The following is a 16,142-nucleotide window of genomic DNA, read 5'->3' on the forward strand; positions in this document are numbered from 1 at the left end:
TCCAAGGGTTCTAGGACTGGGGGAAGTAGGGGCTCTATAGTGGAGATGTGAGGTTCCTGCTGTCTTAGGGTTCAAAAAGACGATCGATAGTTATCATCACATTATTTGGTAATTGGGTTAACTTTGAAAAGTCCTTTTGTTATGGTTTGCTGTACAGTACCCAGTATCTTGTATATAGCTGTGCTATTGGATGCTTCTAATCTACTTGGTCTAGGCTTTTGAGAGAGTCTGCATATCAAATACACAGCCTATATATTAAAAATATTCAGTTTGTGTTTTGAAAAACTTTAAGACATACAATTGATTTTCCCCCTCTCATATTAATCAACTAGTGATTTATATGTCTACATTTTGCTAGGAGTGTACATAAACACCATCCCCACCACCAAAAGACTGTGACCCATCCCTCCCACCCATACCAAGGAAGCTACATGTCTACCCCTCACCACAGGGTTTTTACTTTGGTGCCCTAGCAAGTGCCATGTTCTACCCACTGAGTCTGCTCCCTTGTTGCCTTGATATTCTTTCTTTCTTTTTTTTTTTTAACCATAGTCTACAATGGTCAACTCAATAAAAGACATTTCATCTGTAAATGCAGAAAGAAAATCAGAAAGCACTGCACTTATTTTCATTAGTGGGATTCAGATGATATGATTTCAGTGTGGTTGTTCTGTCCTGGGCATCATTAATGTGCATTGCTTATTTCTGTTAGACAGAGAGACAGAGGGAAAGTACTCAGAGCACTATGCTCTGGGGCTTCAAACCTGGGATTGTGCCCTAGTCTGGAGCTGTTTAAGAACTCACAGCCTAGATTCTATTCTATCACTTTTGTCAAGAAAAAATAACTTTCAGCACCTAGAAGTGTAACTTAGAACTTCTGTCCCCATGACTTGGAGTATGTCAGACTTTGGTCATTTGTGTGTATGTTTTTATTCCGTCTCAAATTTGTACTAAACAGAATCTTTCATGTGAGCAGATGGCACAAGTAGACCCCTTCTTCAAGATCACTAAAGATTCTCCCCCAGAAAATAGGTGGTGTTGTGTCTAATTCCATTCCCAACTCAATTCAATTAAGTTCAGTTCTCTTTTAGATAACAGAACTGATCTGAGTTTTTAGATTAACCTCAGGAAATTCCCATGATCACGTGATTTTAGGCAGCAATGCTAGTCCAATTTGGACTGAGCTCAGAGAATCCTGCTGTCCATTATGCCGTTATCTGATAGTTTTCTCTAAAATGCACGGGACTAGCCTAATGTATACATTAAGATTTTGTTCCAAGTCTGACTTTCCTTAAATCCATGTCAACTCTTTCAGCAAAGAGACTTTTTACTAGATTGGAAGAGTTTAAGAAATTGTGGTCTGAGAGCTGATTTCAATTATGCTTTTCCCAAGTACTCCTTGGGCCATCCTTTCCTTCCTTGTATCTTCTGCAGATTCCTCAGCGGTTAGCTTTGCACTGTGCCAACACAGCGAATGTCCTAGCCAGGACTGAGCATTTAAGGTTTATGTTCATGCTGGACTCTATTCTGCTTGAATCAATATTCATTTCAAAGTGCTTATTTTGTTCAAAATGTTTCACCTCCATCTTGTTCTGAATCCATTTGTAGTTACTACTGGCATAGTTTCAAAACACCTAAACGCAAGGCACTTTTGTGCTGAAGTTGAAGTCCCTTCTTTGACTCTGCACTAACCAACCCAGATGAGGTGACTACTCCACACTTACTGTGCATGATAATTTCAAGAATGGATATGGCTTTTAGTTAACAAAAAGAAATCTTTATTTGTGATTTGTACAAAGCACAGTTGTGAAATGAACTTTTCCTTAAGTCACAGCCGTTGGGATAGTGAAACTGCATGCACATAGCCTCTCAGTGTAATATTTCTTAGAGTTGTTTCTTTTAAATAGAGGTACTGACACATACAGCCACTCAAAGCTTCCTGCTGCTGCTAAGATTGTGACCATTTTAAATCCTCTAGATGGGTCTGACACCACACAAAACACTCTTCCTGTGCAGAATGGCCCCTTGTCTGTCACCCAGCTCTCTGTGGAGGTGAAGATTGCCACCTGGGTTTTCTATTGACTTTCTAACATGTCACTTCCTCCTCTTGGCTGCCATGTTATAGTGACAGATGGGCAGACAATTCCATCATCAATGTTCACTGTGTTTTACCATTTGGGGCCAGGTGTCATCTTCGGGGAAGAGATCTAAAGCTTTTGTCACAGAATATTTCTCTTGTTTCACTTAACATCTACTCCTCACCTTTTGGCATTGAAAGAATAAAAAAAACCCAAACTGATAAGCCTATCAGAGCTTCCCTGGCAGAGCTTCCCTGTTACCAAGCAAACTGTGCAGTTATAAAGACCCTTCAGTAGCCTGTCAGAAACTGACATGGCCGGGTAAGGTGCTGCTCACTTCTGTATCTCGCTTTGGATTGATGTGTGTTCACTTTTATATCCTTCAGTTCCATGTAACATTTGGCCTTTCATGTTCTCAGCTTAAGCTACGGGGAATTCAAAGCTATTTCAAAGCTTCATTATACCAATCTGCATATAAAAGGCTGTATGTCCTACAAAGGGCTCCATGGAAAAGAAACTCTTTCAAAGAAGAAAATTAGAATTCCCACAACCGAAATTCATTCAAGTTGATACATTTTTAATCTGATGAGAACAGTTCTTTTTTTTTTTTTTTTCAAGATGACAGAGGATTAATCCAGAAAAAATTGTCCAGATTTTTCGTGAGGTTGGGGGACTGGGGCGGGGGAGGGGTGAGGAGGAGAGGCCTGAAAATTTAAGAGGAAAGCAAAAGAAATGGACGGTACATGTACGTTATACCAATCATTTGTGAAAACGGCCACAGTGCACCAGAAAAATCAATACTTCATATCGCCGCGGCAGACAGTAGGTTCTCAGTTATATATTGCATTAGTTTCTTTTCGCAGAGTAACAATATAGGCGAGCGCACAGCAGCTTATAATCACAAACACAGATTATCTCATCCTTGGCTTGGTTCGAAACTCTGAAGGTAGCTTCCTGGGTGCCTCTGGCCACAGTCTCTCCGGAGTCAGCAGCCAAGTTCTAGTCCACGACCACAGTTTCATTTGTAGACACAACTTGGGGGTAGTCTGTTTCCTCGTTCCCCCCACATGGTGGTGGACAGGCTGCCATCTCCTGCCCCACGGGGCTCTCCACACAGCTGTCTCCAGGAGATCTCTGTAAAAAAATTTGGAAGAGAATGATCTGGAAATCAGAGCATAGCGTTAGTCCGACGTCAAAAGGATCACCTCTCACTGCTACCGCATTCTGATTCTTAGAAGTGGGCCTCGGAGCCTCCTCTCCATTCAGAGACCCAAGAGGGCTTCATGGCGTGTATCCCAAGAGATGAGCATCACTGTCAAGCGGTGTAGGGGTGACCCACCCCCACCGTGCACATGCGGGCTACTTAGCTTTCAGTACTTGTTTCTATTACAGTGGACTTTCCAAAACACAAGTCCTGGAAGTGTGGTTTGATTGACTCATTCTTAAAGGAGTTTCACTTTCAAATGTAAAACTTTTCTTAAAGGAAGATTCTTTTATTTGTAGAGGATAGAGCATGAGCACCAGAGAGGGAGGACTCTGACACTCAGCGGTGCTGGGGACTGAGCTGAGACACCCTGTGACACTGGGCGCACAGATTCTGAGGCTGTGCCCCACGACACATTATACTAAAACAAATTGACTTCTTCTGCCCAAATCCTGTACTTTCATGTGTTCCGAAGCCATCTCTCAATAGCGCCTTGCTAGTTCTTAAAGGTTGAGTCACTCGAGACGGATGAAGTGCTGCGACTTGAAGCTTGAAAACAGTAGTTGTAATTATTATTATTATGAAAAAAAATCAGAATAATGATTTTTTTAAATAATGGGACAGACCATTTTACATTAATAATGGTGTGTCCCATTCCACCCAAACTTCCTCTGCCAAGATTCCTGCTCAAGAGAAAGAAGATGAATTCATTCACTCACTTCTAAAATTTGGCTAAATGAAAGTCAAAATTAAAGATTTGCAAGAACAAGACAACCAAAGAGGAAAATTACTGTGACTGTACTTTAAAAGTTTGGAAAGAGATCAGCAAGTTGTAAAGGAGTTAGTAGTTTTGAAAATATTTTATGCTTTCCTAGTAATGAATTTAAAAAGCCCCAATAGACAGGATTGTGTAGATTCTAGAGATGACAAAATACTTAGCACAGAAGTTATGTAACATATGGTTATCCTGGTCCAAACAGGGGAAATGCAGCTGCCTGTGCCAGCTCTTAATTACCAGCTCATTAACACCCAGGTGTCAACTGCTGGTGGCAAAGGCAATACCCAAATGGCCCTGTTTCTGTCATGCACTATGTAATTAAATTGACCTCAAGTACAGAAGCTTGCATGTTGCCTGATACTATTAGGACAGGAATTCCAGACACTGCTCAGAGAAGAGTGACATGAGGAAAGCAATGCAGACAGAGGGAAGCTCTCTTGGACTTTGCATCATATCTGTAAGGACAGCCTCAACCACAACTGGGTCAGCAATCACCATGTTAGTCCACTTCAAATGCAATAACGTATATCATAGGTTTCATGTTGGCACTATTGAGATGAAATTCTGTAAGAAATCAAAATAAGGTTGTGGAGTTGTACCCCTCCTAGCCTACGGTTTTGTTAATGTCTCCTTTAAAAAAATAATTAATTAAAAATTTAAAAAATAAATCAAAATAAGGATAAAGTTGTTATAAATCAAAAGCAAAAGATGACACCTTCTTAGTTGTGTTTAAGGAAACTGGAATTACATAATGCTATTCTTGGAATTTCATTTATTTCTATGTAATTTACATTTCACCATAAATTCAGCAATTTGGTCCAGAGTCAAACATTTCAATGCTTTTTTTTTTTAATATTTATTTATTTTCCCTTTTGTTGTCCTTGTTGTTTAACATTGTTGTGGTTATTGATGTCATTGTTGTTATTTCAATGCTTTCTACATAGCCCTGACAGCAGCATAAAATTACTAGCAAGAATGCCACATTCTAACTCTATAACTGAGGCTCAGATTTCTTTGTGGTATTTTCTATGATTTCCACAAGGTTTGTCCCATTCCACCCAAACTTCCTCTGCCAAGATTCCTGCTAAAGAGAGAGAAGATGAATTCATTCACTCACTTCTAAAATTTGGCTAAATAACAGTCAAAATTAAAGACAGATTTGCAAGAACAAGACAACCAAGTAGGAAAATTAGTGTGACTATACTTTAAAAGTTTGGAAAGAGATCAGCAAGTTGTAAAGGAGTTAGTAGTTTTGAAAATATTTTATGCTTTCCTAGTAATAAATCAATAGGAAACTGGAGTAAACACACACACACACACACACACACACACACACACACACACACACACACTTCCCAAGGCTCCAGGATGACTGGATGAGTTCATTTTGAAGTGGGAGTGAATATAAAAATCACAAGAATTAAAGGTGTCAACTAGAAGCAATCTGACTTCATAAATGGTCTTATCAGCTGCACATAGGGAGATAATCAGTGACCTCTCAGGTCAGGAAACAGAAGACATCAGTAATATCTAGATTGCCAGACAGCAAGTAGTTAAATGTTTGGTTATTAGAACGTGAAATCCTTACATACTGACTCTCCAAAGATCTTTACCTACTTAGCTTTTTGACTGCAAGTACCTAATCTTACACCTCCAGACAAAAGACTAAAGATATTTCTCTTGCTTCTCTAACTAGCCCAAGAAGAAACATATGTCTCTGACTTTGACATCAGGGGACATATAGATCATAGTCAACAGAGCCTACGTTCTGCATTTTGGCGTACCTTCCTGAGCTAGGAGCAGATAGTGAGGTAGCCAAGTTTCACGAGGCACTTGCAAGTTCTCTCTAAGATAACTTCTGGAGAGAGTTACTTTTTAGGGATGAAGACATTCTCCTGAGAGAGACGCCTTAGGCAGACATCATAAGGGCGTCACAAAGGGGGATGCAAAATTGGGGTAGGGCGATCACGTCACGTAGCACCAGGCCCGCCAGCATGGTCAGTCTCTGAGCGTCCTTTGATTCACTGACAGTGGTGTCATCTCTGACTCTGTCAAGACACAGCAGTGGAAGTACTGAGTGCATATAATGTTTGCACATCTTGTAGATCTTCTTTTGCTTTCTGGAAGCAGTATCTTATGAAGTTACAAATTCTAAGTCAACTCTTTTGTGGAACTACTTAAAATCCAGCTAACCTTTGATGAGGACCAGCAAAAAAAAAAAAACAACAACAAAAAAACAAATCATCATCTATCAACTGAAATCAAATTTAAGAAGTTCACAGAGGATGTATGTGAGCAGATATTAGAATGCTAGCAGACACCAGAAACTTCACCTTATTCTTCTGACATCTCTCCCGCTCCCTCTTGGTCCTCAGTTATCTGAAGCTTGTGGTAAGAAATACTTTGAGCACTGAGTATTAACTATCTAGGATCCGGAGGATGGGGAGGGACACAGAGGGTCCTCCTACAGAGGATTCTTAGCGATATGTCTTGAAATTCTGCAGAGAGCAAACTGTCCTGTCCTGGCCCTTGTGTTCTGGTGATTTACCAGATCACTGAAGGCAGCTGGACATATGTGGGACCAAACGTCTTCTTTATCTCCCTGATGAACAACTCATGCTCTTTCCGAGAAGAATCCCAGACACTGAACTGAGAGTAAAATAATGAAAAGAAACTCATTTTCCATGCCCCAATCCTTGACTCTTGAAATAGTTGGCCCTTTGAGGAGAGCACACCGAAATTTGGCATTTTTAGAAACAAGGGAGTTTAAGAAGTTTCTCTTAGGGAGTCGGGCGGTAGCGCAGCGGGTTAAGTGCATGTGGTGCAAAGCACAAGGACCGGTGAAAGGATCCCGGTTCGAGCCCCCGGTTCCCCACCTGCAGTGGGGGAGTCGCTTCACAGGTGGTGATGCAGGTCTGTCTTTCTCTCCGCCTCTCTCCATTTCTCTCTGTCCTATCCAGCAACAACATCAATAACAACTACTACAACAACAATAAAACAACAAGGGCAACAAAAGGGAATAAATAAATATTTTTAAAAAAGAAGTTTCTCTCAGGGCTCCAGAAGTCTCTGGGCCAACTGTGATGGTTATCTATGCCTAAGGGACCTCTGAGAGGGGGCTCTCCTGTCCTTGGCCGACATCATCCATGAAAGGAATAAGAGTGGTGACCTCCCCAGGAGCTCTTCTGGAAACAGACACTTCCCACCCTCCACACCAAGCCCGCCATTATGCTTCAGGCCACCGTGGCTTCCTTCTCAAACTGGAGCCCAGTCTGGACTTTCAGATGTGGAACGCCTACAGCACCAGTGGTCTGAGCTCTCCACAGTCCTTGCTAGAGTCCTTGCTAGTGGCACCAGAGGATAGGAGCCCTCTCCCAGACCTCTTGGCAACATGGAGACATCCCTTGGCAGCAGCTGGGTGAACTTGACTGGGGTATATTACACGCACTTTGACGATCAGATTGCTACCATTATATCTGATGCATCTCAGTGGACTGTGATATCTTCTTTTTTAAAATCATTTTATTTTATTTATTATGAGACAGAGACAGAGAAATTGAGGAGGTAGAGAGGGAGAGAGACAGAGCGACACCTGCAGCCCTGCTTCCCCACTTGTGAAGCTTTTCCCCCTGCTGGTGAGGGCCAGGGGCCTTGCACACTGTGACGTGTGTGTTTAACCAGGTGTGCAGCCGCCACCTGGTGCCATCTGTGCTTGTTTCCAAAAAGGCTTTCAAAGCCCAAATAGGTAGGCTGTGCTCCTCAAAGACTTCTGCTTAACACAGAGTGACCGGAGGCCAGGTCGTGGCACACCCGGTTAAGTGCACAAGGCACAAGGACCCGCCCCAGGATCCTGGTTCAATCCCCTGCCGGCTCCCCACCTGCCGCAAGGAGGCTTCACAAGTGGTGAAGCAGGTTTGCAGGTGTCTCTCTTTCTCTCTTCTTCTCTATCTCTCCCTCCTCTCTCAATTTCCCTCTGTCCAGTAACAAACAAACAAAAAAGTGACCAGTGACCCCCTGCTGCCTGGAGTTTGTCTAAATGCAGACCTCTTGTAGACATGCTCAGCCAAGACTAACACAGGTGTCCCTCTATTTCCCTTATTAGCCATGGTGGGGACGCCACTTAAACTTCTTCATCTCATGTTTTTTTTTTAACTTTATTTATTTTCCTTTTTGTTGCCCTTGTTGTTTTATTGTTGTAGTTATTATTGTTGTTATTGATGTCATCGTTGTTGGATAGGACAGAGAGAAATGGAGAGAGGAGGGGAAGACAGAGAAGGGGAGAGAAAGACAGACACCTGCAGACCTGCTTCACTGCCTGTGAAGCGACTCCCCTGCAGGTGGGGAGCCTGGGCCTTGAACTGGGATCCTTATGCCGGTCCTTGCACTTTGCACCATATGCGCTTAACCTACTGCGCTACCACCGGACTCCCATCTCGTGTTTTTAATGGCTAACTCCTTCGGACTCTCTTTCCCTAGGTCACTTGTCTGTTTCATGTTCCAGGAAATGTCTCCACTCCTAGAAATATGTATTCCTCACCAAGCTACAGGTCAAACCCAAGACTTCTGGGAGTCAGGGATGGTGTAAGGATTGAAATGAAAACCTGGCAGAATGGATGTGACCTTGAAATCTATCCCTAAAGGGCTTCCAGTGGCTAAGCCTCACCCTCCTCTTCTTGCACAATCCAATATAAGCTCCTCTGGTCTCATAGCAATCTGGATCAGACACCAGATGGAGTTCTTTGCTAGGTAGTAAGGTTGAGTGAAGTGGTGGGTTTCATACCTCCTGGAATGATACAGAAATAAAGACCCTGTAGGTTGGTTGCTTTCATTGGAAGGTCTCTGAAAGCTCAGTGGAGGTTGGCTATTGACATATTTACATGTGCAAAAGAGAAACTCTATGTGAGGGATGTCTCTCACTGTTGTCAAAAGACCTAATCTTTCTTTTCTTTTTCTTTTTTAACTGTCCCTAGGGTTACATTGCTGAGGCATGGTGCCAGTACTACAATCTACCACTCCCGACCTTCATTTTGTCCCTTCCCCCCCCCCACTTTCTATTTTATTTGATAGGACAAAGATAATTTGAGGGAAGAGGGAGATAAAGGGGGAATGAGAGAGGCACCTGTAAAGCATCTCTCTCGAGTGCAGAGCCAGAGGCTTGAACCGTCATCCTTGAGTATTGTGATACCATGTGCATCACCTGGCCCTTGAAAAGAGCCAATCTTTTCACACCTTCTCCATAAAGAAGGCAGGACTCACACCTACATAACAGCCACACCTTTATTCTCTGTGCCTTCTCATAGCAGACCTGCCTGGGGCTCTCCCTAGCCCACTGCACACTCCTCCATGGGCACTGAGCTATTCTGGAAGGTGCAAGGAAGCCACCTGAGTAAGTTGCTAGTCTTTCTGAGGCTGTCCATGGAGTCCAGAGGCTGCCTGTTATTATTAAATTTTTTTGTGTGTTTTTTTTCTTATATGTTTATTTGCCAACCAAGATACCCCCCAAAAAAGTATGTGGCACTTTCTTTGTGCCCTGACACTGCCCATCTCTACTGATTGGGAGCAAACCAACCCTACTCTCTAAAGGAAGCACCGAAGCCCCAGTCTCCTGCTATCAGAAAAGCCTGCTTCTCGTAGCTTTCCCGACCTCTGTGGGTTACCCTAGCATGAAGGGGCCAGGTGGCACAGCACATGTTACAATGCACAAGGACCTGGATTCAAGCCTCCAGTCCCCTCCAGGCAAAGCTTTGGGAGTGATGAACCAAGGCTGCAGGGGCCTCTCCACTTCTCTTCCTCTCTGTCTCTCCATTCCTCTGGACTTCTGGTTGTCTTTATCTAATAAATACATAAAGATAATTTTTAAAAATTAACCCCAGCGTGAGCACCTGTTGGCTCGTGGCAATGCTCGGAGACCGTGAGGCTTGTAACTGTCAATGTCATCTCACTGGCCAGTGTTGGTGTGTGTTGTCCATGCCAGAAGGTGGAAATATTTCTCTCAAGAGAGTTGACAGTTCAAACAACCCGGGTTGTGCCCCACGTTACTTTTCTTTCAGTCCTAGACTAAAGCAGGGGAGGCAAGCTGGGCTAAACTGCGTGACTCTTCTGAGACGGATGACCGTGGCTTGGTGAAGTTAGGATATTCAGACCTCTGCTTGTCAAAGTGTGTTCAGTGTGATTTCTCTGGAAGAAGGAGACTCATGACTGTGAGACTTGGGCTTTGCTTACTCACTGCCGACATAACATGTTATACAGAGGAATGATAATGCCTATATTAAAACAGAATTTCATTCTAAATATAAATCATGAAAGGACTGTCACAAGTGTCTGAAGTTTCCTCAGCCAGATTCCATGGTGCCTGCAACGTGAGACTCAACCTTGCAGATGAACATGTGGCGGAGGGAAGGCGCTGAGATTTTAAAACATAAGTGATGTTTTAAATATAGTTTTTACAAGGATTTCAAGTTAAAAATGAGACGCAGGGACTAGAAACACATCCCACACTGAGTCAAGAAAAAGGACTTCAGGGGGTGTCTCACTGCGTTCTCTCAGCACTTGGTCCAAATGCATTCTTATTATTTCACTAGATCACTGCTAGGCTTTGGCTGATAGTGGTCCTGAGAACTGAGTCTGGAATCTGAACCTTGGGAGGGAAGTAAAGGCATGGAAGTCTTTGGCGTCACCACTATACCGTCTCCTCAGCTCTCAAATTAGCCGTATCTTCACAGCTGGGATTAGAATCAGACATTTCCAGAACCCTGATCTGTACTAAAGTGATCCCGTTTTCTATGGGGTTCCCTGGAAAACCCGTAAGAAATAATCTACATGGAGGACAGCCTCTAGCTGGTGTCTGATAAATCAAGTTGGAATAACACAGACCTACCTTGGCTTTTTCAAGTGTTTTTGCTGAGAAATAATATTTGGAGTCAGATGGAAAAAGGATGATAAATAAGTAAGTTTTTTTTTTTACAGTTCTCATGTATTTTATTTAATTTTATTTACATTTCTTCCTCTTTGATATCTAGTGTTATCTATGTTTCACAAAAAGAGCCAGAGAGTTGGACTTAACTTGTATCCTTTTAAAATTGGCCAAGCCCACTTTGGACATCTCCAACTGTCCAAAATTGCACAAAATAAAAGAAAATACCCTTGAAATTATATATATATATATATAGTTTACATATTATAGCTTTATAGATTTATTTTCAAATTAACATAATGAAGAAAGTTAACTTAAGAGATATTATTTAAAGGCTAATCGTCAATCATTATACAAAGAGAAAAGCAGAATACAATAGTCTATCATTTGATATACAGATGGATAAAAATGTAAATTCTCTAGAAGTCGAAATGTAATGCAGTTCAGCTTTCACTTCAGAGCAAACATGGTGAACTGTGAAAGATAAAGAGAAAATTAGCAAGGCCTTCTCCGGATGGTCACAACCGTCTTTCATTGGGACGGTCTTCTGTAAACACAGCATGATCTACTCAGGCCAACAAGAAATATTGGCCACTGTGCTTTCTCTCTCTTCCCCACCCATCGGCAAAGCCAGGAATCAATGAGGAGGCTCACTTGACTTGTTCTCTGAAAAATCACCCCATTCTGTCCATGCACCTCTTGTTTTTATTAGTCTAGTCTACTAATTAGTTGTGTTCATTTTTTGCCTATGACTAGGAATGTACAACAATGTTGGGTCTCTTCTTACCTCAATTTCTTTGTTCTTTTCTTTTATTCTAACGGTCTATTTTACTACATCTAAATTAGGTAATGCTAGATGTTGGAAGCATTTATTTTCATCTTTTCATCTTAAGTAGTATTATATCTAGTACTGGAGTAATCTCTTCTATAAAGAATGCTGCTAAAAGGAGGCATGATAGTTTGCACGAAAAATGTGCTTTACACCTACACTTTAAATGGACTTAGTGCTCCTCGTCTGCCCCTCCTACAGGACTTGCTTTTGAAAACTTGCTCAGTGGCAGGACCCGTCACCAATACTCTTGGGGTTGGCGTTGCAATAACGTCTACTGCTTTATGAAGCATTATGCCAGTATCACATTTTTTTTTTCTATACAATCTGTTATGGCATTACCGATTTATTTCCGTCCCTTGTAATCACATGCATAGTATCATAGGAACACCAGCACACCTCTGAACTGAGCACTATTTTCAAACACTGGCAAGGAAACAATGGAAACAAAGACAGCATTTAGGGAGGCATCTGAATGGGACAGTGTGTAACTACTGCTACTTTTGTTTTTTATTTGTATACCTCTTCTCTGTTTTTATTTCTTCCTAGCACATATTGTATCACTTTTGCTCATTCCTGGTCATACTTTATCTAGAACTACTTTCACATACTGTCACTAATTCCCCCAGTGTTCTAACTTACAGGTATGTATATTTGGCCACAGAAACTCCAGAATCGATACACTTCTCAGTCCCCTAGACAGAGAGGAGGTGAAGGAAGACAATGATTACATCTTTCCCTTTTCTGGTCTCTCACATTTCTTACTCTGTCTGTCTCTGCAATACTTGGTCCTTACTTAATTAGAACCACTGTATTATCTCTTAGTCTCCTGTGGAATAGGAACTAGTGGTCATTTTTACATAATGTGGAAAGAAATTTAATTTTTATTGTAGAAGTGTAGGAATACCATGCCAGTTTTTTGACAACTAAATATTTAACAACTTTCAATGAAGTATTTTGATATTTTAAAGATTAATCAATAAAAGGACATGGGATGTAAGTGTCTACCAGTGAAATCATTCTTTTTCTTCCTGCACCCCTACATGAGTTCCTTTGGTCCAGGATATGCCCTTTATTCATCTCTCTTTCACACACACCTGCAAATATCAAGTTTGAGAGACATATATTGTCAGAAGACTTTGATATTGGTTATTCTCTCCACTATTAATTGGAGAGTACACCTAGAGTAAGAAAGCTATGACACAGGATAAAATTTAGATTTTTCAAGTGCGTTTCACCATGACACTGCCCATTTTCTTCCCTTCTTGTGATTAAGTGTAAAGTCATGCATGATGATAAAGGAAGGGGGTGTCCGCCTTGAGTTCCAGATTGGGTGACTGGTCATACACTTAAAGGTTCTTATTCTGAGAAAGACTGGTTGTGGACTGACCCAGATTTACTAATTTCTTTAAGAGACAAGATGAGAATTTTCTTATTCATACAATATTCTCAGCAAGTTATTATTTTTTTCAAACACAAATGAATGAATTGCCCTTCACATAGATATGTATGCTCCATTAGTAGCATTAATTTAGATTTACATGGACTTCCTCATTTTAGCTGTTAGATTTGAATCTTAGTTTTTATGACAAAGAAATGAAGCTTTCAATTTGTAACAGCGAACAGGGAACATTAAAAAATGGGAACAGCCAAAGGACAGCTCTAGAGATTAGAGTCTGCCAAGCTAAGAAGACACAGTTTCAACAAGAGTTCAATTAGCATAGTAAAAAAAAAAAATCAAATCTTACAGAATTAATACTGAGTACATGTGATTCTACCAACTTTACGTTAATTTCAGCTGATGTTTACTTGCATGGAAGCCAAAGACATTAAGGAAGCACATTGAAATCAAGGAAAATAATGGGTGAACCTGTCCTAGTGTAAGCATACAATTACTTTTCTGATAGGACAGAGAGAGGTCTGTGTGAATGCTGCAAAAGGATTTGAGGGAGATGACTACAGTGTTATTCCTGGACTCCAAGATGCCAAATAAGAAGAGACAAATATGAACTGTACTCATTGCTGAGTGGCTACCAAGCCGAAGTCCCTTTACATTTGGAGGTTTTGAAATTAGCACTGTTCAGAGGCAAAGCTAAAACACTCTGGAATTCGAAGAAAGGAATTATTTCCCTTTGTAGACTGTATTCCCTTACTTTTGATAATCAAAAAGAATGTGAAAGTGATGAGAAGTAATAATAGAATATTCCACTGATTGTAAGCATTGTGCTATGCATTTCACATACTCAAATCACCTAATTTACACAAAAAATTCGACAACTAAGTGTACTTCCCCATGATTGACAAGATAAAGGGTAAGATTCAGATGTGAAGCAACTTTTTGAAAAAGACCTTCCCTGGCTTTCTACAGTACTAGATAAGTTTCCGTTTGAACTACAGGTCATCTGGTAGGTGCTTCTAAAACATCTGGGGCACTGATTCACAGTAAGAGATCTAGTTCATATTCTGACCTATTTCACACATATGTCTGAGAAAATGTTTCACTAGGAACAATTTGCTTTACCATGAATGATGTGTTTTGAAAACTTTTCTACTCTACTTTTTTTTTTTTTCTATTCTATTTACTTGTTTTGGTCTATACGTTATCATATGGATACACTTAATTGCCCTTGTCAGCCATTATTGAATTGGGACCACACACTTTATTTGATCATGTAGTCACTACTCTCTTCTTTGGTCTCCAAAGCAAAGTAGAATTTTCTTGAGGGCAGACTGCTACCATGCATTCTATTGCCAGACCTTGATATGAGTCTGAAATGCAGTCAAAAATTACTTTAATCTCTGAAAGTCCATCATCTCAGCTAAATAGAAGAGCCCATGATATGGTTCCCAGAAAGTGTGAAGTAAAGAATGGAAGACACAGGTCTTAAGGGAAGCCAAAGCAACGTCTAGGCACAGCTGTTAAGATTTCCTTGAGTTATCATAATTCCTATATATTTTATTCAGTTTATTTCTATCTCTGAGGGTTGAAATTATTAGATGCTTAAAGCTAGGGGGAAAAAAACAACAAACCTTGTCCTCTCTCTTTTAGTTCATCTCTTCCCAGATGTATGTAGTTTGATCACAGTAAAATCAGTTACACAAAACCACAAGTTAGATTAAAAATCTATTTCCTATTATTACATCTTAGCTATTTCAGAAAGTACATTTCTCTAAGATTTGTGAGATTATTTTTACATTAAAAAACTGTATGTAAATTCCATTTCCTTCTTGGAAAATGATATCCATCTGATCTCTTATTTTATATTTCCGTTGGCTTTAAGGATGAAATGATTAGTTTCTGAATAGAGAAAATGTTTTTGTTTAATTGCTAAAGGCACACATTTCTATGTACAAACTCTGCATTAAGACTTAAGAATCATTGATGTTGCTTGCAAATCAACAAAATTTAAAAGAAACCATGCCATTATGTAGAATGAATATATATATATATATATATATATATATATATATATATATATATATGATTTTCACTGCATCCTAAGGAGTAAAAGGAACTAAAAGGTTTTTTCCAAAATTATAAATACAGATAAATCCTTTCAACCTAGCATATTGTTGCTTCAAGTGAGACTCAGTTTGGAACAGATGTACTTTTAGACCTGTTCTCTTAAGTGTAAAGTTTAAAAAAATCAATATTAGTTGTTTTTAAACCTGGGCCATATCTTGTCACTGATTTTTATTCAAAAATCCCACAACCATCATTGGAAGATCCATGCATGGAAAGATGTCATAATGTGTATCCTAGATTCTTTTTATTTCTTATGTATAAAGCAGTATAAAATAATATATTACATTTACACTCATTGTATGTAGGTATTATTATAGTATTCACAGTACAAACACTATAGTTAAGATTTAAACTCATTTTTTGTTATAATACCCTGTTTCACTCACAGATAACTGTATAGAAAATGAGTTGAGAGCTGAAACTCCCTGCTTACTTTTAGCTCAAGGATGGATGGGTGGATGGGTAGGTGAGTTCTAGTGGTCAGAAATATTTGAGACTTGCGCAAAAAAAATGTCCTATTTCTCTCCATCACAAATGCTACGTTTTCACGCAACTCAAAAACATCTGGAGCGTTTCAAACCAAGCAGGTGACAGGTTTTCTAAAAAGAAAAGCCACTTTTCTAAGTTTACAAGTACTTAAAAAATGACTGTTGAGAAATGCACACATGCACACTAAAGATACTAGGTTTCTCGCCATTATTGCCTGTGATACTCTGGCAGTCTCTACTCTCCACTCCCAGAGAACGCTCTCAGCTAAAACCTGGGCCAAGTTTTAGAATCAGAAAAGAAGTTCTCAACAGAACAACAGCATCAC

At 40.2% G+C, this 16,142-nt stretch overlaps 1 protein-coding gene across 2 annotated transcripts in view; it reads right to left on the reverse strand.

The window, feature by feature from the left end:
- Positions 1-1,755: 1,755 nt before the first annotated feature.
- The window catches only part of PCDH10 (protocadherin 10), a 69,707-nt gene continuing 55,320 nt past the window's right edge, over positions 1,756-16,142 (reverse strand). Inside the window, exons 5-6 of one of the 2 annotated variants that reach the window (XM_060179079.1) lie at positions 9,769-9,892; positions 1,756-3,212 (exon numbers count right to left, since the gene is read on the reverse strand). In XM_060179079.1, coding sequence (XP_060035062.1) covers positions 2,990-3,212; positions 9,769-9,892 — 347 coding nt within the window. In that variant the 3' untranslated portion in view covers positions 1,756-2,989. The remainder of the gene's footprint in view (positions 3,213-9,768; positions 9,893-16,142) is intronic. The other variant, XM_060179080.1, reaches the window with a different exon arrangement.

Source organism: Erinaceus europaeus, chromosome 19 (genome assembly GCF_950295315.1).
Source record: "Erinaceus europaeus chromosome 19, mEriEur2.1, whole genome shotgun sequence".
Lineage (NCBI taxonomy): Eukaryota > Metazoa > Chordata > Mammalia > Eulipotyphla > Erinaceidae > Erinaceus > Erinaceus europaeus.